We start from the raw sequence: 21,901 nt of genomic DNA on the forward strand, positions 1-21,901 counted from the left end.
GCCACGGCAGCAAAATAAAATTAAATAAATAAATAAATAAAACTTATCAAATTGCTTCACTGGACAGATAAGGAAAATAAGATCCAGAGACATTAAAGTAACTTTTCCAAAGTCAGTTATTTCATAGAACGGTTTCCCTTTGCATTTTCCATCCCACTTTGGTTTTCTTTTCCATTACCATAAGCTATGTAAAGAAGTCCACAACAAGAAACAAAAAGACACGAAAGCTCATTCTTCATTTTATTGGCATGTCCCAACGACTCATCCCAAATACTAAGTTCAAAAGAAAAGCTGCAGGTCCTTAGTATTAGCACTAGTTTATGGTAACAATCATTCCTTTTATATATCTAGCTTATTTTACCCTTCATTTTAAATTGTAAACTAAAGCATATATTTTTACATGTTTATATACAAAAAACTTCAAAAACAAATTAATCCTAATGTTGGTTCAAGAGGTTCCACTTTAGAAATGGTATAGTACTATGAAATATACATCCTCTTCCAAAAGTCTCTCAGAACTTGCTGAGTTTCAAATATTCATTCACAAATGGTTCCCCTTTAAGCTTAATGAACCATATACTTCATTTCTGAGTAAATCAGAGGAAATATTACAGAACAGGCTTTGTACAATACAGCACCGCTACGGAGAAAGGCGCGGGGTTTTGTAATCCAAGGTTCCGATTTAAAGCAAAAATATATGGCATAGACTGCAACAGCAAAGAAGTGTCCAATTAAAACCACAGGGTTAGGAGATAATCTGTAATAGAAAAAAATACATATTGATTGGTAAGACCCAGAAATTAAAATTTACTCCAAAGCTTCCAATTATTTATCATCTACAGAGCTCAGCACACATTCTACATTTTAAAAGACTTTACAAGCTTATGTCTGCATGTTAAATTTGATGGTAGGAGCTAATACATTTTTTTTTTCACAAGGAACTACATAGAATATGTCCCTTTCAGAGATGCCAAGTAACTCTTCTCACTCCAGTTTATATAAGTCATATATATTTTGAGCTGTTTTCTTTCACTCATCTTGAGATCCCAGGATGAAGCGCCTAGATGGCCTGGCCTGTTAGAGTCTACATTTTTTCTAGTTCATTGCCTTAACCACTCGGCCACAACTACAGCTAGGGTTTTTTAAAAAATATATCGGTATCGGCCAGGCACAGTGGTTCACGCCTGTAATCCTAGCACTCTGGGAGGCCGAGGCAGGCGGATTATTGAGTTCAGGAGTTCGAGACCAGCCTGAGCAAGAGCCCATCTCTACTAAAAATAGAAAGAAATTATCTGGCCAACTAAAAATATATATAGAAAAAATTAGCCGGGCATGGTGGCATATGCCTGTAGTCCCAGCTACTCGGGAGGCTGAGGCAGGATTGCTTGAGCCCAGGAGTTGGAGGTTGCTGTGAGCTAGGCTGACGCCACAGCACTCTAGCCCAGGCAATAGAGTGAGACTCTGTCTCAAAAAAAAAAAAAAAAAAAAAAAATCGGTATTGACATTCGGAATTATAGATGAATGAGAAATGACTCAAAGAATTTCACTTTGCAGACTTCCCGAGAATAGTTCCACATATGTCTGCACTATCAAAACTGAGTTACAATGAGTCTTAGCACTTCAATTTAATTATTAAATTCAAATTTCCCAATTATTCATGACTCCCACAGATCAGATCATGTAGATAAACCCACAGGCAAAAACCAAGCTTATACTTTAATCAAGGGTTATGGCCTCTACTTCTGATCAATGGTGTTTCCTAGAAGTAAAACAGTATAAAATGTTGCCTTTTTTCCTTTCTCTGAGCCACCTTCTGATTGGGATACTAATGGATAATAAAATGACAAAATGTATAAGGAAGAAAGATTTGCAATAATTGAGAAACTGAACAGTCTTAAGAAAATCTGGAATATTTGTTTCCTCTGTGCCATCAAAACAACTTACACAGAAAGCAGCCCAACAGGACCAGCAACACATTCTCCACCAAGTTTGAAATAAAGAAAACAGGCTTTTCTTAGCTGATGCAGGGAATCTAAAATAAAATTTTAAAATTACACTCAATCAAAATATTTACACATTTATGTTAGGGTGCTAATGATATGTCAGGAAAAAAATGATGACAATGTAACAAATACCAAGCCTTACAGATAATTTTAAAATATCTAGTCCTAGAAGCTCAACAACCAGAATTTCTTTTAAATTCCATAGTCAATATTATGAGAGTAGTAATGTAAATATGAATAAACTTTTTTCTGTTAGTAAATAATTACTAACATTTAGGTCTCGGAAGTTAGAGTTGTTTTAAGTTATTTCCTTGACTTTGTTGTTAATTCACTAAATGACACAAAATATTTTGTAAACTGTTTTTATTATAAAAACACAATTCTAAAAACCAGATTCCCAGTCTCTACAATGCCCAATCCATCTAAGAAATAAATTATCAAGTAAAAAAAAAAATCTGTGAATAGTAATAAATAAAAATGTCTTATATCTGTACAGTTTGTAATACTTTTCAAAGTAACTCATTAAACCCTCACAACATAGTATAATCAATCAATAACCTTTTTAACAGTTTAGAATCAATGTTCTTTTCAGGTATGCCTAGATTTTTCTTTCCAATAGCTTTTTTTTTTTTTAAAAAAAAAAAAAGGATGCAATAGACAGTAAGCTTTTGTTCCAATAAAGTTCTTTCCACCTCCAATCTTTCACAACTTTTTAAAATGGTGTTTTGTTGGTTGATTTAAATTCATAATGTAAGAACTCAAGACCTTAGAAAAGCTTAAAAAAAGAAGAGCTCAGAAAAACTGAAAATTTAGTTCTTTATTTGCCCAACCAGCCACTTTAACTTCCATACCAATTTAGCAAGAGAGACTTGCTAAATGCACAATCACAATCAGTGAGTTTTTTTTTTTTTTTTAATCAAGAGTTGATAGTTATAAAGGCTACAGAAAGCATTTATTTCGTATCACCTTTTGTAATCACAGCCAAATCACTGATCACTAGGGCCTCGGCCAGGTCATACAAATAGGTATGTTGCAAATATACAAGAGTAATGGAATTTCAGTCATATTTTTTCTTGAAAACCTAAAAGCCTAGTTTCATTAACCCAGCATGAACTGATTTGTACACTGCTGTGGTTGGGAGGTGGCACAGTTGCCTATTCCTCCATTTTTAACATTACTTCTGCTAAGTCATGTTTTCCTTAATACATAAATTGACCATCATCTCTCCACAACATGAAAACAAAAATAAAAGCACAGGAATATTTCAAATACATAAAGGATGAATGCATTCTGTTACTTGTGCTTTTTAACAAGGAGCAACTCTAAACATGATTAGAAGCTCATATTCATTTTATAAAATACTACTTTAAAAAGAAATTGAAACTAGTGTTCAGGAAGAAACAGACTATGTTGCCTTTTAATACATGGCCAAAAAGACCTTCCATCATAATATTAGCATGTGGGGACATGGAAGATCTAGTCTGGACTGGAAGATTTCAAAATAATAAATACATTATTGAGGTACTATCATTAATGTTGTTTAAGGAAAGCCAGCAACCTTTCAGACAAAGTGGTGGATGCATGATGATTAGATACTAAAAATACTATTCAAGGGTGGAGTTAAAAGAACTACCAACTTGGGAGTGAGCAAACTCAGGTAACATTTTGATTTCTGGACTAATCCCTAACTGCTTTATTCCTTTCCTGTGCTAAAAATCTGCAATTCAGTAATATCCACTAAGAAATATCTACACTTACCATCTGTGCCAGAAAATAATTCATAAAGAGCCTGAGCAAGGATGTTCACAACAAAAGAATGAGATGTTTTTCTTGTCCAATAGAATGATTTTTTGGCCTGAAAAAGAAAAAGATCACTTATTGTATGGTAAGGAAAAAAAACCTGATGTTTGTAATCTTCTCAAAGTGATATTTATCCTAAGGACTATCTGCAAGTAATATTGCCTTATGTTTATCATTTACAAAAAAAAAAAATCATCTTCAGAGCAATAGATTATATGACACTGAAGCTGAATTTACAACCCTTATGAGCAAAGTGGCCCATGACAATCCAATATTAAATAATATTCAAGAAATTTAGAAATTTTGTAAGATTCATGGGTCACAAGTCGGGTGCTTTAAGCCTAAACAAGACTGCCTAAGAACCATTATAAAGCATCAGGTTCCCAAGTACAGATCTCCCCATCAGAGCCCCATTGCTCTTAGTCCGCAGAGCAAAATACATCTGAGACACTTTTGTCCAAGAATAATTTAGTATCTTACCTGGAAAACAGCTGCATCATCATAAAGGTCAGGGATACCCTTTAGCAATTTTCTCCACAGTTTTACATCTTTAAAAGCAACAGTCATTCCTGCACCAGTAAGAGGATGCCTCATATTATATGCATCTCCCAAAAGAAGGACACCTATGAAGAGAGGTAACTAAGATCATGACATCCTGGAGCATCTTTTGAAACAAAACAAAAAAAGAAAAAATGACTACTCTGTTAGTCTGTAAAGATGATTGACGTAAGCTAGTAAATAGGAAAAATGTGAAAATAGAAGGAAATGAATCATGACTAAAATCTGTTGAGTCAGAAATTCAAGAGTTGACTGAATCTATATTGTTGGGTACCTAGTAAGTGCCAGGCACTGGGGATACAGTGAGAACAAAAGTATGGTCTCTGCCCTAATGAAACTCACATGCAAATCTAATGTTAAGTCCAACAATGTCAATACTCTTATAAGGCCTCTTTCAAATTAAAATATGAAAATAGTAAAAAATCTACAGTTATCCCAGCATAAAAAGCAAGACTTCTACAAGAGAAAAAAAAAAATCAAGAAATGTCAACAAAGGCTGGCAAAAATAAGCCAGAAACCTGGAATTTATATCAAGAGATCTCATTCTCACTACAATATCCAATTAATCACTGAGTTTCATGCATTCTAAACCCTAGGTATTACTCAAATCCATTCACTACCTTTCATTTTACAACCCTAATTCTGGCCTTTTGTCATCACTCACATGGAATAATTAAATAACCTTACTATGTTTCAGTCTGAACTTTCCTCCAAAGCATCCTCCACAAAAATGTCATTCCTAAAATAAAAATCAAATCATGCCTCCACCTTATTTAAAACTTTTCAGGCCAGGTGCAGTGGCTCATGCCTATAATCCTAGCACTTTCAGAGGCTGGGGCAGGAGGATCGCTTGAGCCCAGAAGTTTGAGGCTGCAGTGAGCTATGATGACGCCACTGCACTCTAGCCCAGGCAATAGAGCAAGACCCTATCTCAAAAAAAAAAAAGAAAGAAAAGAAAAAACAAAAACAAAACCTTTTCAATGACCTATTGGAACTAAAAAATTAGTTCAGCAAGATTTCAAAATACAAGATAAATATGCCAAAATAAATTGTATTCCTATACACTAGCAATGAGCAATCTTGAAATTAAGAACACAATTCCATTTACATCATCATCAAAAGGAGTAAAACACTTAGAAATAAATTTAACAAAAGAAATGCAAAACTTATGCTCTAAAAACAAAGTATTGTTGAAAGAAATAAACCCTTACATTTATAGTCAATTGAATTTCGACAAGAGTGCCAAGACAATTCAATGGGGAACCAATAGTCTTCAACAAATGAAACTGAGACAATGGATATCCACATATAAACTGATAAAGGTGGACCCTTTCCACACAGTAAATACTAAAGTATAAAACTCTTAGAAGAAAAATGAAGGAGTAAATTTTTGTGACCTTGGATTGGGCAAAGTCTTCTTAGATATGACAACAAAAGCACAAACAGCAAAAGAAAAACTACACTGAACTTCATGAAAATTAAAAATTTTTGTACTGCAACAGATACTATCAAGAAAAGTAGAAAGAAAAATCCACAGAATGAGAAAAATTTTGCAAATCACATATCTAATAAAGGACTTGCACCTAAAATATATAAAAAACTCTTAAAACTTAACATTTATCAACAGTGTTGTGAAATTCTGTCTACATTCCCATCTAGAAAATTGCCTTCTTCAGATCAAGGGCTGCCTTTTAACTATACCCCCATAGACTGCACATGACCTCTATACACTCAGTATCAAATAACTAAATATATCATAAAACTAATTTTAGTATTAGTAATGTGTGAATCCATGGTAACCAATTCTGTCCCACATGTTATTCCCAGCAGTATAAATTTTATCATGTATATGTCATTTGGAAAATAATACCTCGTTTGTTCACTTGTGAAGGAGGAAGGAAGCTTGCTGGCATGGCCCTCAAACGGGAATTCTCAGTGGCTTCTAGAAATGGTTCTTTCAGGTGATCTGCAATAAATCCCACACACCCAAATAAATGGTTTATAACATTTCAATTTCAAATTAGCACATATTTCCATATCAAGTATTAACAAATGACTACTAAACATCTGTTATGGTAATACATATATCCCATGTGATAAACCAAGAAATAATTATTTTACTAATGAGATGATTCACTAAGCACTTAGCTATTCACGCTAAGGAATGACTACGAATCTAAGAAAAAAAAATAATATAAATAGACATGAGCCAGACATGGTGGCACATGCCTACAGGCCTAACTGCTTGGAAGGCTGGGGCAGGAGGATCGCTAGAGCCCAGGATTTCCAGGCGGCAGTGGGCCATGACCATGCCACTGCACTCCAGCACGGACAACAGAGTGAAACCCTGTCTCTAAAAAAATACACATCCATACAGCTAAATGAACAAAGACATTAGAGGAAGAGTGAGGCAAATTCAGATGAGTTAAGACAGGGAAAAAACCACCCATTCTCTTCTAAATGTTAACAGACAACTGTCATATTTAATATTTAATTTACTATAATCAACATTTTTGTAGTATCAGATGAAACATACTACCAATTCACAAACAGCAGGAAGGTTAAAAAGAATTAGATTTAGAGGCATAGGCCAGCTCTACCTCTCTGAGCTTTAATTTCTTCATCTATAAATGGGGAATGGTTGGATTAGCTCATTTCTGAGATACTTCCCAGTTTTAAAGTTTTGTGCTTCTACTTGTGTAGAAAATGAACTGTCACACAGTTCCTATTATAATGTGGGACCAGAGGGGTAGAATGCCTATGTTGAAACTATTCCATTCATACAATGAGTAGAATCTTGGTAACCTAATATTAATATAAACCTACAAATGGTTTCTGTCCATGATTTCAGGGCAGTCTACTCTAATTAACCTCTGGATGGGAAAAAAAATAGCAAATGTACAATAAAACAAAAATAAATGCTAAAAATATCAAGTAATGAACAATCCTTTTCCTAAATATACATAACTTATTTTCCCACCTGAAAACTTCAAAACTGGCTTAACTGAATGAGAACTTATTGAAATATTACCATATACATGTTAAAAATGTCATTACTAGAAACCTAAGTTTGTCTACTTCATTTCATTTCTGTTAATACCTTGTTAGTTATTAAACAGAGTGGTTTCATTTAGTTTAAAAAACAACTTGAAAAAATAGAGTATTTAAACAAAAGGTACTCATACCAAGGATAATTTCCTATTACTCTAATCACATCATAATTGACAATCAGGGTTTCCCTTCAATTTTATCAAAATTCTTAACAATTTTTTACATTTCTCTCCTATATCTTCCTAAGTCTCAAATAAAAAAAAAACCCCAAAAATTAGTACCATAAAACCTTTGGATCTGTGAAAAAGTAATTTTTATAAGTGTTTTTACAAAGATGTCTAAATCTCATGAAGCCTTTGTATTCAACTCAAAACTAAAATAATCTTGAAGATCCCTTACAATGCTCATGTTCTGAGGGCAGGCATGTTGAAACAGTCATGAATGAGCCAGACAGACCTATTATCAACCTTGGCTCTGCCACTACTAATAGCGTATCCTTAGAGAAGCTAAGTAATCTCTCTGAGCCTTAGTTCTCTCATCTGTAAAGTGGGAATGGTAACGCCTACCTCATAGGGTGGTTGTATACATTAAATGAAATCATGTTTGTCAAATATAGTAAACATTCAATAAATGGTAGCTATCATTACTAAACAAGCACAAAAGCAGTTAAGTATAAGAGATACTTCAAGAATTCCAAGACCTTAGATTGCTGTCCAGACTACCTTAAAAAATAATATGTATGCCAATATTAGTAATTACTCTGAAAACTATGCTTTATTAATATAATAAAAACATATTGAAACTTTTTTTTTTATTTGGTGTTTGTTTTGGTTATTTTATGTGCTAGTTTAAACAGTTCAGCTCCAATGTATCTGGTTGCCTGGATGCATTTTTTACCTGCCATCCTCATCTCTGGCCTATTTTAGACACAGCTTTAGTGAGAACTGAAGACGGAGAGCCTTTGTGAGATTTGCTTTCAGACTGCAGATTACAATGGGAGTAAAATGCTATTTCTTACCAGGTATCTGTGGGTAAATTTTTTCAACCATGTATTCTCTTAAATTACTTGGCATTTCTCCTCGAACATCAACAAGTACTCGAGTTTCATTGGATGAAATCTGGTAGATGAGAACTGGACTCGGATTAGCTAAAATAAGTTCAGCATGATTTGCTTTAAACTGTGGTGCATTCTAAAAAAATAAAATAAAATACTTTAATAATGTTCAAATTTTAAGTTGCTTTCATTTTTCTCCAATTACACTCCTACAGTACCTTCATAAGTAAGCCAACAAAATGAGATGAAACAGAAACTTTATTGGAGATCAGGTGTTTCCTGAATTTGGAGAAAAGCCCATCTGCAACAACAGTCAACGGAGCATGGAGTTCCTATAACAGAGATAAGGAATACTCAGCGAAATGGTTAGAAATACACAGCAAAAAGACCACTCTTTAAAAATGTGCATGAACATATTTAAATATACTATCAGATAACATAATGGAGGGTAGTTGAACATAATGCCATTGAAGAAACTGTTATGTGGGCTTAAGTACTGCATGACCAATCTTTACAGACACTTCTCTGAGTCCCTGAGGATCCCCTCCCTTTGCAGCCCTACCAACCAATCTGGGATTACTCTCCTCTTTGATGGGCAACAGGGCAAAAACAACTACAGGCAAGCATGGACCATGGAAGACTGAATCTCCTTACAAATTCCGTGGACTAGCCAGATTCTTTTATTCTAAACTCTTCTAACTTCATAAAATGCTTTTTTTTTTTGTCAGCAGCTAGGGCTTATAAGAATTTTTGGGCCGGGCGCAGTGGCTCACGCCTGTAATCCTAGCACTCTCGGAGGCCGAGGCGGGAGGATCACTCAAGGTCAGGAGATCGAGACCACGCTGAGCAAGAGTGAGACCCTGCCTCTACTAAAAATAGAAAGAAATCATATGGACAACTAAAAATATATATAGAAAAAATTAGCCAGGAATGGTGGCGCATGCCTGTAGTCCCAGCTACTCGGGAGGCTGAGGCAGGAGGATTGCTTGAGCCCAGGAGTTTGAGGTTGCTGTGAGCTAGGCTGATACCACAGCACTCTAACCCGGGCAACAGAGCCAGACTCTGTCTCAAAAAAAAAAAAACAGAATTTTTGTACAGGCCAGGTGCAGTGGCTCATGCCTATAATCCCAGCACTTTAGGAGGCTTAGGTGGAAGGATTGCTTGAGGCCAGAAGTTAGAGATCAGCCTGGGCAACATAGCAAGATCCCATATCTACAAAAAAATTAAAAATCAGCCAGGCATGGTAGTGTGTGCTTGTAGTCCCAGCTTCTCAGGAGGCTGAGGTAGGAGGATCACTTGAGTCCAGGAGTTCAGGGCTACAGTGATCTAGGATGGTGCCACTGCTTTTCAGCCTGAGCAACAAAGCAACACCCTGTCTCAAAAAAAAAAAAAAAAAAATTTTTTTTTGTACAAATGTCTGTATGTATATTACTACACTAAAAATAGAGAAAACCTTGCAATCACCTCATTAGAGTACAATTACTAGGAGGTGGTGACCCAATGGAGCAGGCCCAGAGTTTTGTGTTTTTTATCACAATGAAATTCTTAAAGTAAATAAATAAGGCTAACATTTTTAAAAAGGTTCTCTATTACCTTTCTGATTTAAACAATTGCATGTTCTATCCTAATCATCTCTTTTATGTTGAATCCTACCTTTTCCTCCCTTCCAGTTCCCCTCTGTTTCTCTGCTGATATATATTTCTCATTTCAGTCTTTAACACTATAACTATTAGTTTTAATTTATAGTGTTCTGTATGGCATTCTGAGGTGCTCTAAAGAACAATGTGTTGCAATCTGAAACCCATCCTATTGCATAGAGCTTAGAGAGAACTCAGTCCTTTGGATAAATACAAGTTGAATATCCTTAATCTGAAAATCTGAAATCCAAAGAGTGCCAGCATGACACTCAAAGAAAATGTTCATTAGATAATTTTGGACTTCAGATTTTACAATTAGGAATGCTAACTGGTAAATATAATGCAAATATTCCAAAATCCGAAAAAAATCCAAAATCTGAACACTTCTGGTCCCAAGCATTTCCAATAAGGGATACTCAACCTGTAAATTGGTGAGCCTACTTTTTTTTTTTTTACTTTTTTTTTTTTTTATTTCAGCTTATTATGGGGGTACAAATATGTATTGCCCATGTCCCCCCCATCCCCCCGAGTCCGAGCTTCAAGTGTGTTCATTCCCCAGACAGTGCACATCGCACTCATCATGTAGGTATACACCCATCCCCTCCCCCCCATTCCCCCCACCCAAGTCAGAACTTCAAGCGTGTCCATTGGTGAGCCTACTTTTTTAAAGGGGTAGGAGAAAAAGAAGGAAAAGCAAACAACTTGATAAATCTTACCTTAATATCTCCAGTCTCTTTATCCCTGTACTGAACTCCTATCACAGCATCGTCTTCTTCTAATAACTGTAGCACAACACCTTCAATAAACGTTACACTAAAGAACAAACAGAAATGAATTCCTAAAGTAGCACACTTGAGCATTTAAATGAGACATGAATTCTTTGTTCCTTATCTCCAGTTGACCCACACAAACTGGACACACGAGTGTGCACGTATGTGTGTCTGCAATGTGTGCATTTTGAAAAAGGTCTGGAATGACAAAAAGCAAAGCCATCATTTATGGGTTTCAGAATTACGTGTGATTTTTATTTTCTAATTACTCAACATTGAATCCATATTACTAATGTAATGAATTAAAACATATCTTAAAAAGTAACATTAGATTTTTATCTTAATTAAAAAATAAAATACAGGCAGAGAAACTTTATATACCCTCACACGTTGACACACAGAGGGGGAAAAAAGATTTGGAGTTTATCCACCAAATTGTTAAGAGTAGTTATTTCTGGCCGGGCGTGGTGGCTCACGCCTGTAATCCTAGCACTCTGGGAGGCCGAGGCGGGTGGATTGCTCAAGGTCAGGAGTTCGAGACCAGCCTGAGCGAGACCCCGTCTCTACTAAAAATGGAAAGACATTATATGGACAACTAAAAATCTATATAGAAAAAATTAGCCGGGCATAGTGGCGCATGCCTGTAGTCCCAGCTACTCGGGAGGCTGAGGCAGTAGGATCGCTTAAGCCGAGGAGTCTGAGGTTGCTGTGAGCTAAGCTGACGCCACGGCACTCACTCTAGCCTGGGCAACAAAGTGAGACTCTGTCTCAAAAAAAAAAAAAAAAAAAGAGTAGTTATTTCTTTCAGAAGATCACACAAAATTTTTTTTCCTTTGCTTACTGTGCTTTGTAGATAGATAATTTTTATAATCTTTATATTTGGGGGTCTTTTTCCATTTTCATACAATGAATACATTCTTCTTCCATGGATATCAAGTCCTTTCAGTACCAAGGATAAGTCCACTTCTTCACTTGCTCTGTCAACACTTAAGTCTTTGTCAATCACACGAGGGTTCTCACGTTTAAAACTGTCTCAATTACAGTGTTTAAAGGCTACAGGTAAATATAAGTTAATAATTAAGAAAAGGCAGTCCTGTCAAACTAGGTCCTTAGTGAGAATAAAACAGTGATTTCTCCTCGCAGTTCTCTGTTCTGACTTTTAATAGAAGGTATCATAACCACAAACCCTAACTCTGAAATGGGCACACATGGACTTATCCAGGAGTCCCCAACCTATGTGAGTTGTATTAATTATTTCATTATAGATTATTATGTAATAATAATAAAAATAAAGTACATAATAAATGTAATGCACTTGAATCATCCTGAAACCATCCCCCATCCCCGGTCCGAGGAAAAATTGTCTTCCACGAAAGCGGTCCCTGGTGCCAAAAAAGGTTGGGGACTGTAACCCAATCACATAAAAAAAAAAAAAAAAAAAAACCACATAATTTTTTTATTTAGTCAAAGGAAAATTCTCTAATTCTATGTCAAAGGAAAATTCTCTTGATGATTAGTGATGCTGAATTAAAAAAATAAAAAACCAAAGGAAAATTCTCTAGATGATATTCTTAACAAAACCACTGAATCTAATACTCTTCTAACTTATGGTTTATTTTAGAATAAACCTATGTTCTAGACTATGCCCAAAACATTCATAAAAATTTATAAAATCTTATTTGTACAAAGGCCAAATTTAAATATGTTGATTCTTTAATATTACATATTTGAAGCTGTGGTCTTACTTGGGCTCTGCCATAGCTGCTTTCCGGAGACTCATGATGAATCTTCCATGATGGAAAGCTCTTCCACTCTGCATTTGATTGTTTTCTGACAGAGGGTAAGGAATCTGAACCTCTGACTTGCTTTCCTGATCATGAATCATGTAGCCATGTACAACCTGGGCATCAAAACCTTCCACTGTATCTGCAAAACAATTTGGTTCAAAACAATCAATTTTGTTAATATACTCAAAGAGTTACATGAGGAACCAAGAAAAACAAAGAGACATCAAAAATTAATTTCTGCATTCACAAAGCTAAGACACAGTTTCGAAAACTGGACAATTAATATAACTGTCTGAGAAATCTTGATGCTTCTGGAGGACAATGGAAGAAATCAGCACATCATTTAAAGATAATGACCAACTATTTTGGATCCATAATTCCATTTCACTTCAGAAAGACAAGCAAGAAAATGCAACATGAAATGAAATAAACCACAATCCTCTCCTGAGGAAACCTGTTCTGTCCATAAAGACAAAGGAACACATTCAGTCCTTTCTTAAGTTTAAAGCAGTAAAATAAGTTGGAAAATAAGTTTTTTCCAAAAAAAAAATAAGTTTTTTTTTTTTTTGAGACAGAGTCTCGCTCTTTTGCCCTGGCTAGAGTGCTGGGGCGTCAGCCTAGCTCACAGCAACCTCAAACTCCTGGGCTCAAGCAATCCTCCTGCCCCAGCCTCCTGAGTCACTGGGACTACAGGCATGCGCCACCATGCCCAGCTAATTTTTTCTATGTATTTTTAGTTGTCCAGATAATTTCTTTCTCCTCAAAAATATTTTCCACTCTCAAATTTTTAAATCTCCAACTCATTTCAGTCTGGGTGTTCTTGTCAATGTCACAAACAATCTCCAGATTACCAAGTCCAGTGGTTGTTTTTCTATACGCCTCTCACCTAACCCTTCATATGACATGGCTGTCCTTTCTTTTTTTTTTTTTTTTTGAGACAGAGTCTCACTCTGTTGCCCAGGCTAGAGTGAGTGCCGTGGCGTCAGCCTAGCTCACAGCAACCTCAAACTCCTGAGCTCAAGCGATCCTCCTGTCTCAGCCTCCCGAGTAGCTGGGACTACAGGCATGCGCCACCATGCCCGGCTAATTTTTTCTATATATATTTTTAGCTGTCCATATAATTTCTTTCTATTTTTAGTAGAGGTGGGGTCTCGCTCTTGCTCAGGCTGGTCTCGAACTCCTGAGCTCAAACGATCCGCCCACCTCGGCCTCCCAGAGTGCTAGGATTACAGGCGTGAGCCACCACGCCCGGCCTGTCCTTTCTTTTACTGATACATACCTTCTCGTCCCTACTAGAAACATTCTCCTTTCTTGGACTGACACCAAACACAAAGGCTTTCTTCTACCATTCTGCCAGCTCCTTCTCAGACTCTTTTTGCATTCTTCTCTTCTTTGACACAATCTTTGTAAGCAGAGTTTCCCAGGACTTAGTTTTATCCTATCTTACCTTTTCCCCCTTATATCCCCCTTAGGTGGTCTCAATCATTGTTGTGGCTTTAAGTACCACAGATATGCTGACAGCTCTGAAATGTGTAACTCTGGCCAGCCCAAACCATTCCTCTGCACACTACATTCATATATTCATATCCACTTCAATATTTCAATAGGTTCCACCCTAAATATCCTGCTATACCTGTTCCTATTCCTCTCCAGGTCTTATTCCTATCAACAAATGGTACCACCATCTACCAGTTGCTCAAACTGAAAGCCAGGAATCACTTCTGATAGCATCCTCTTCTTCTTATCATCCCAATCCCTTAGTAGATCATGCTATTTCTGTCTCAAATTTTATCATGAATCTGTCCACTTCTGTTTATATCCTCCACAATCATGCTAGTCCAAACCACCATCATCTGGCAGTGAGTCCCCACTGGATTTCTAGCATTGATTCTTGCCACCCTACCACCAAAATCTTAATAGTCTACTCACCCTATTGTATCCATGTATTCCTTTAAAACAGCATTTTAGGCTGGGCACAGTGGCTCATGCCTATAATCCTAGCACTTTGGGAGGCCAAGGCAGGGGGATCACTTGAGGCCAGGAGTTCAAGACCAGCTTGAGCAAAAGCAAGACCCTGTCTCCACAAAACATAGAAAAATTAGCCAGGTGTGGCGGTGTGCACCTGTAATCCCAGCTACTCAAGGGGCTGAGGCAGGAAGACAGGTTGAACCCAGGAGTTTTAGGTTGCAGTGAGCTATGATGATGCCACTGTGCTCTGGCCTGGGCTACAGAGCGAGACTCTGTCTCAAAAAATTAACATAAAACATGTAACAAAACAAACATAAAATAAAATAGTATTCTACACAAGGCAGGGTGTGACCTAATGGTGAATTGTGAAATGAGTTTCAAGCTATAAATTGTAGAATCAGGTGAAATCATGACAAGTATTTAAAAAGTGAAATAGAAAAATGCCTTATGTGCATGAATTCACTTACTATTCTTAATAACATTTTAGGCAGAGACCCTTATTATGTCCATTTTACATATAAGAGTACTAATACACAGAAGATTAAGTTACTTAGGTTAAAGTTGGTTACTCAGGCAAGATCATACAGCTTTTAAGTGCCAGAGCTGGTGTTCAAACCCAGGCAATCTAGTTCCAGAATCAATGGAACACTGTATTTCTTAACATACACACTAAGCAAGCTGTTTCTCACCTTACCGCCTAGATATATTTTGCACTCTGCTCAAGAATAGAGAGTTTATTTGTCTCGTTCACCAGTGTATCCTTGGTACCCAGTATAGGACCTCATGCAAAGTAAGCAGTAAATAAATATTTCCTAAATGAACAGTTGGTACTTAAAAAGCATTGACTGGATGGATGAATGATGTTTAAATAAAATAATCTAGGTAATAAAATTATAACAAGGCACATGATATACACTCTATAAATAACAGTTCCTTTCACCTTTCACTAAATTTTATATCCTCATTCTCGAGTTTTCTAGTCCTTAATTTTGACCATTACAATTTTTTAGCCATTTCATTATATCTCATAAAATCTATTTCATATTTCCTCATCCTACTAAATGCTTATTTTATGCTTTGCTCTCATTTTTATGCAAATTTATTGTTAAATGAGTATAGTAAATTTTATAATGAAAACAAAATGTAATACCTTTTTACTAGTCACAGGATGTTCTAAAGTGAAGAGTGCTTGCTTATACCACATAACTCTAATGAAAATCAATATGAACCTACCTCCAAGACCAAGGTCTTTAAGAACTTGATAACCACCTGGCTGCAGAAATTCTCCAACTATCCTGTCAGGCTCTTTTAAATCTCTCTCAATCACAGTCACTTTTCTTCCATCTCTGGAAAGCACCGCTGCCAAAGCAGAGCCAAGTACACCAGATCCCACGATGATAACTTCGGGATCACTTTGAGAAGATATTAATGTAGAGGCAGCTGCTCCCGTTAAGGTTGTTTCTGAAATATTGGTTCCTTTTCTGTGCTGTTTAAAAAAAGTGAATTATGTTTCCAAATTTATTAGATTTAAATCATATCACTATTCTGTGTAGATGCACTGGACTTTTGTAGCTTGGGAAAAAGCTAGAAAGAACCCAAACATTATCAAACCAAACGAACTGTTACATTTTTAAATCTGGATCACATATATTATAAAAATCAATATCAAAATATTGCTTAAATAAAAATATACATTATCCCAATAAAATTAAATATATATTCCTTTTTCTAAACATGATGTTTATAAAATGCTGTTATACAGACACTTTTAGAAATCCACACCAGGCCTAATATAATAAATGTTCACAAGGGGCTTCAAAGACTTATTACAGGGCAAATTCTATCATTAATTACTCAATTCTTCAAACATATACCAAGCATCTACCAGAAGCAAAACACTTACAATTTCTGATTTGACTTCATGTTGCAAACTATTCAGCACCTTTTAGATATTTTCACTACTAATCTTTATTTTTTCCTTCTGGATTTTCATTTGAAAAATCTATTTTAATCTAAAATCACTTTTCTATAACGAAAAGTTGTCAAATCCTGACTACTGATCTATTAATTGAAGATTATTTAAATGAACAAAATTATTAAAGAACAAATAACCCATACTGTCCCTTGGGATTTGACTTGTTTACAATTTTAATCCTTAACACATAATCACGTTTAGTTTATCCCTTCCTTCTTCCCCATCCCCATACTCTAAGGGAGCCTTGTCAAACAGTTGGTCCCCAGACTTAGGAACAAGGACAGACATTAAATCTATCGCTGGTTAGACTGACAGCAAAAATGTTATGATTAAAATCATCAGAAGATGAAAGTCCTGTTTTGAGAGATTTATGACCATTGAGAATAACAGTGCATATTGGCTTTTTAAAATGAATGATTCAATCTTATAAATAAGTATTTGTTCTTGGTAGGTGGATTCACAAATCTGAGTACATTTCAGATACAAAACTGCAAGGAACCATTTTCCTTGAGTTCTCTGACCTTCATGATTAAGATTAAATGACATTTGAAGGGTTTTTTTCTTTTTTTTGAGACAGAGCAGAGTCTCGCTCTGTTGCCCAGGCTAGAGTGCCATGGCGTCAGCCTAGCTCACAGCAACCTCAAACTCCTGGGCTCAAGCAATCCTCCTGCCTCAGCCTCCTCAGTAGCTGAGACTACAGGCATGAGCCACCATGCCCGGCTAATTTTTCTATATATATTTTTAGCTGTCCATATAATTTCTTTCTATTTTTAGTAGAGACGGGGTCTCACTCTTGCTCAGGCTGGTCTCGAACTCCTGAGCTCAAAGGATCCACCCGCCTCCACCCGCCTCAGCCTCCCAGAGTGCTAGGATTACAGGCGTGAGCCACCGCACCAGGTCTTGAAGGGGTTTTAATAAAAGAACACAGGCAAAAAGATGAAGCCTAAAATCCTCTAGAACTTTAATGCTCTGTGATTCTAATACTTACCCAGCACTCTTTTACCTCTATAGAGGTAAAAAGGACTGGGGATTTGTCTATTTCACTTGTCTATTTTTTTAAATTTCTCTTGGAGAAATACTTTTCTGTCCTTTACTAAGAGAAAAATCAATAGTCTATTCTTCCCATTAGTATTTATTAATGGCCAGAAAAACTGACTATATTTAAATTACTGTTCTGGGAGCAAGATAAGCACTTTTTGTCATCTTAACCATTTTTTCACTAGTTTTTTTTCCTGTTACTTACACACACACACACACACACACACACAATCCAGAAAGGGGAGCTCTGGAGGAAATCAAGTCTTTCAGAGCCTGACCAGCAGACCAAGTAGCACTGGGAACTGATTCCATAGATCACAATCTAACAACTTCCTGGCTTACAACACCTAAGAAGAATGCCTGAGGCATTCACAAAATAGAACCAATATTGATCGCGAGTAACCCCATTTTCTTACTCTAAAATTTCTCTACACAGCACGAAGACAGTAACAGCATTCCAGCCACCCAGACTAGTGCTCAGTTACCCTGAGGGAAGTTATCTTAGACAACATTACAAAAGATTTCAAATTGAGAATTAAAGATACCCTCTCCCTCCTTTCTCATTCCTCCAACCCACACTTACCATGCCACTGAACTAAACTTTACTCAAAAGGTTCCTCCTAACAGATCTACACTTCCTTTAGACCAGTGGTCCCCAACCTTTTTGGCACCAGGGACTGGCTTCATGGAAGGCAATTTTTCCATGGATGGCTGGGGGTGTAGGTAGGTGTGGAGCTCTGCTGCCCTGTCCCTACCAGGATTGAGAACCGCAGCTTTAGACTAACGTTAATACTTACTGTTATTTACTAGGCAGTTCTCAACCAATTATTCTACAGACATTAAATCAGTTAACCCCCTGACTACCAGCAAGGGTGGTGCCATTCCCCTCTAACAAAAGAGGTAACTGATTCTTACAGAAAATAAGCAACTTGCCAAAGGCCTCATATCCAGAATTGGTGGAGCCAAAATTTAAATCAAGTCCCTCTCTTCTATAAACCTTGCTAATCTATACGCACACATAGTAAAATAATGTAGATCCAGAACTCTATCTGTAGGTCACTTACCCTAATTTCAAGCCACTATCATCCTTTGCTGGGCCTGCTACTATATAGTCTCTTGCCTGATAATCCTGCTTCCCCTACAATCCATTCTCCATACAGCAACTGGAATGTTATTTTTAAAAACTAAAAATCAAACACTGTTACTCCCATGCTTATAATCCTCCAGTGCTCTTAGGGAAAACTCCAAACACTCACAGCCAAGAGGCCCTAAATGATCCGGCCTGAACGACTTCCCCCTTCATCTCTCCCATTGGCCTCCTCTGCTCCCTCTGCAGGCATGGTAACTACACAAGTATTTGAAGACTCAGTCTTTGCTTTCAGGATATTGCTGCATGGATTTACTCAGTGCTCCAGTGTGGGGGGAGGAGGGCTTTTACTCAAGGCTTTAAAATGTTGAGCACTTTTACTCTGCCTGCTTTTCAAACTGGTGTCACTTTCCCCAGTCAGCTGTCACTTCTTATAAGCAGTGGACTTACCTGCAGCACATCTCTTTCTTTGCGGGTACAATGCAATCCTTACCCCAAGGATTTAAATAAAACATTTTTCTCCATCATGGAAAGTGATTCTGTTCCTCTTCAAACTGAAATTCTAATATTTCATAATTAAATCAGTATCTAACCTCCATCTGAGGCTCATCAACGCTAAATGAAACAAATGTTTTCAATCATTCCTAAGGATGTAGAGAAGGCACAGTCAAGAGCTTTAAAAAAAATCCAACTAAAGTATCTAAGCTGCCACCTTTTGCCCTTCAAAGAGGAAAACTTGTATCTGAGTGACCCCAATCCTAATCTTAAAATAAGACATTCATTTGCCCACTTTAAAATCAACCTACCCTCCTGGACTGGAGCTGCTCCTTATTTTCCGATCCAGGGGGGGTCTTGGCCCAGAAAAAGCCAATGAAAGGCAGAGCTGAGAGAATACCCGAGAAGACCGCGAACTGGGAGCCGCTCTGCTGGCGCCCGAGGAGGCCTCCGTTTCGGTGGCGGTAGCGATAGGAGAGCACCAGGCCCAGCGAAAGGAACACCAGCACGCACAACAGGAGCTCCTTGTTGGCCAAAGTGATGAAGTCCCCGCATTTCTTATAAAAATAGGTAAAAGTGGCAATGCCCAGAAAAGTCCACATGGTTCAAAAGGCTTCTTTGGTGGCACCAGTCAAGGTTGAGATTCTCCCTTGGTGGGTTTAGATTCTCCCTAAAATGTGGTACCCACGGGAGCACGGAGAACCAGCCAAACTCCAGTAAACACTGTCACAGGATTAGAAGTCAGATAAGACCAATTTTAAAAATCATATAAAGTCAGTATAAAATTATCTGAAGGGGCAAAGTTGTAAAGGGCTTAGAAAGCAGTATTTAAAAATCGCCTGCTCCAAGAGCTCCGATTACACACGCTCCTCCTCTTTCAGGCAATCCATAAATTCCCCCTTTTTTGGATGGGGTTTCCTGGGAGGCTGTTGTGGGTGATGTTTTATATTTTGATCTCGGCTCGTCGTGCTGTAAAATTTTTCTTTTCTCTCACCAGCAGCAGGTGCCCTTTCAGAAGGGGATGTTGAGGGGGCGATCAAAGAAGTATCTGGGCGCTGGGGGAAAACGCCGCCTCGCCGCTGGCGACAGCCGCCGGGAGGCTCGGGGCTGCGGGCCAGAGCCGAGAAAGGGGCTCAGCCCACCCTCAGGGGAAAATGCCTGTCCGCCTTCTCCAACAAAAGATGGCCTCGGATCAAGAGTGCGGCGGCAGGGCAGGGCAGGGCAGGGCAGCCACCACCTCGGGACTTCTCAGCAGGCTCCGGACTCACCAGTCCCGGAACTGCCCATCGGCGACTTCACTTCTCCGCCAGCAAAAGGCAGGCTCGAGAGAGACCTCGGACGGCAACGGCGGCGGCGGCTCCCGACGGCCTCCTCACCAGCATCCCTCGCGGGCAGCGGCTCTCCCAGGGCGGCGTGGGCACAGTAACCAGAGCAGCCGCCGCGCGCACTCCCGTTGCCGCTGACCCACGCGCCACCTCGGCCTGGTGGGCTGGGCCAGGCCGAGGGACCAGGGGGCGGGACTCCAGGGGCGAGTGCGCCCCGTATCTCGCGCCCCGAGTACAGGCCCCGCCCCGTGCCGCTGCCGCCGGCCAATGAGGGCGCGCACCGCGCGGTATGCTGAGATGGCGCTATGCTGCGTTTGGCCAATCGCAGGCGGCGCAGCCCGCGCGGCGACGCCCTGAGAGTCGCTAAGGCGATGTTGCGTGGTGTCGGGTGGGGGCGCGGGGATGGCCGCTCGGTGGCCGGTGGGCGGGTGGGGAGGCTACAGCCGGCTCCCAGTTGGGGGCGGCGCTGGGAGTCGCGCCTGCAGCCCCACCCCCTAGGCCCCTACCTGGGGAAGAGGTGGAGCTCGTTCCGAGGAAAAGCGTGCTGGAGCTCCGCCCCCAATGTCGGAAGGTTTCCGTGCATTTGCGAGCATTTATTGAGCGCCTACTCTGTGCCAGGCCGTGGGGTCAGAAAGATGAATCAGACACAGCTTTCGTGTCCTGTGCCTTGTGTATGTAGAGGGCGGGAGGAAGAGCCATGGGTGCACGTAGAACGTGACATTCAAGATGAACCTGGAAGAACGAGTGTGGGCGTTTGCTCTAAGAAGAAAAGAGGAGGATGGACCAGGTGCTCGGGCTACAGGTACACTGATGAGCTGGCCCCTGTTCTCTCAAGGAGCTCAGAAACTTAGGGGTAGGGGCACTCGACAAAGAAGTCAAATACATAGTCGTGTGTCGTAAGTGCCCTAAGAAAGGGATGGGACGGGGAACCATGGAAACAGGAGGCAGTCCTTCACTGGGCCTTGAGGGAGTTAGGCGAAGAGGTGCCCTCGGTAAGAGGTTACATGAATTCTATCCAGGACATGCACCCCAGAGGGGTGTTCCTAGAGGGAACAGTACAAGTTGTGCTATGATGAAACTTCCCTAAAATTTACTGAGGCCTAAGACCACAGTGCCTTTGCTCACTGTGTTTCTTAACCCTGGACTGCCTTCTTTACACCCTGTGATTTATATGCAAATCCTTTCTGCCCTTTGAAGCAAGGCTGAGTTGTCACCTCTTCCACCCACTCTCCATTGCCCCTCACCAAGTTACATAATAGTTTATTCATACTCTCTTAATCCCTTCTCTAACTGTACACTTACATGGTTGAGTGTTATTTTCCTTGCCTATCCCTAAATGTGTTGAGGGAAGGA

The 21,901-nt window shown here is 38.8% G+C and overlaps 1 protein-coding gene across 1 annotated transcript; it reads right to left on the minus strand.

Annotated features, from left to right (window-relative positions):
• Nucleotides 1-228: 228 nt before the first annotated feature.
• Nucleotides 229-20,697, minus strand: SQLE (squalene epoxidase). Its single transcript, XM_069466006.1, has 11 exons — nt 19,535-20,697; nt 15,862-16,114; nt 12,619-12,799; nt 10,820-10,916; nt 8,685-8,798; nt 8,431-8,602; nt 6,232-6,327; nt 4,284-4,426; nt 3,762-3,858; nt 1,945-2,032; nt 229-757 (listed from the first exon to the last, which is right to left on the minus strand). Exons 1-11 carry the CDS (start codon nt 19,823-19,825, stop codon nt 565-567), a joined length of 1,725 nt encoding a protein of 574 aa, XP_069322107.1. The 5' UTR covers nt 19,826-20,697; the 3' UTR covers nt 229-564.
• Between the last annotated feature and the right edge of the window lie 1,204 nt (nt 20,698-21,901).

The sequence above is a fragment of the Eulemur rufifrons genome, chromosome 3 (assembly GCF_041146395.1).
Source record: "Eulemur rufifrons isolate Redbay chromosome 3, OSU_ERuf_1, whole genome shotgun sequence".
Lineage (NCBI taxonomy): Eukaryota > Metazoa > Chordata > Mammalia > Primates > Lemuridae > Eulemur > Eulemur rufifrons.

Excerpts from the sequence above, each read along its gene's own strand:
- SQLE (XM_069466006.1), bottom strand. The coding sequence starts at position 19,825 with ATGTGGACTTTTCTGGGCATTGCCACTTTTACCTATTTTTATAAGAAA. Across the intron at positions 10,917-12,618 it reads GCAGCTATGGCAGAGCCCAA|TGTAACGTTTATTGAAGGTG; the intron begins GTAAGACCACAG and ends TTTGTTCTTTAG. Across the intron at positions 3,859-4,283 it reads ATGATGCAGCTGTTTTCCAG|GCCAAAAAATCATTCTATTG; the intron begins GTAAGATACTAA and ends TTTCTTTTTCAG.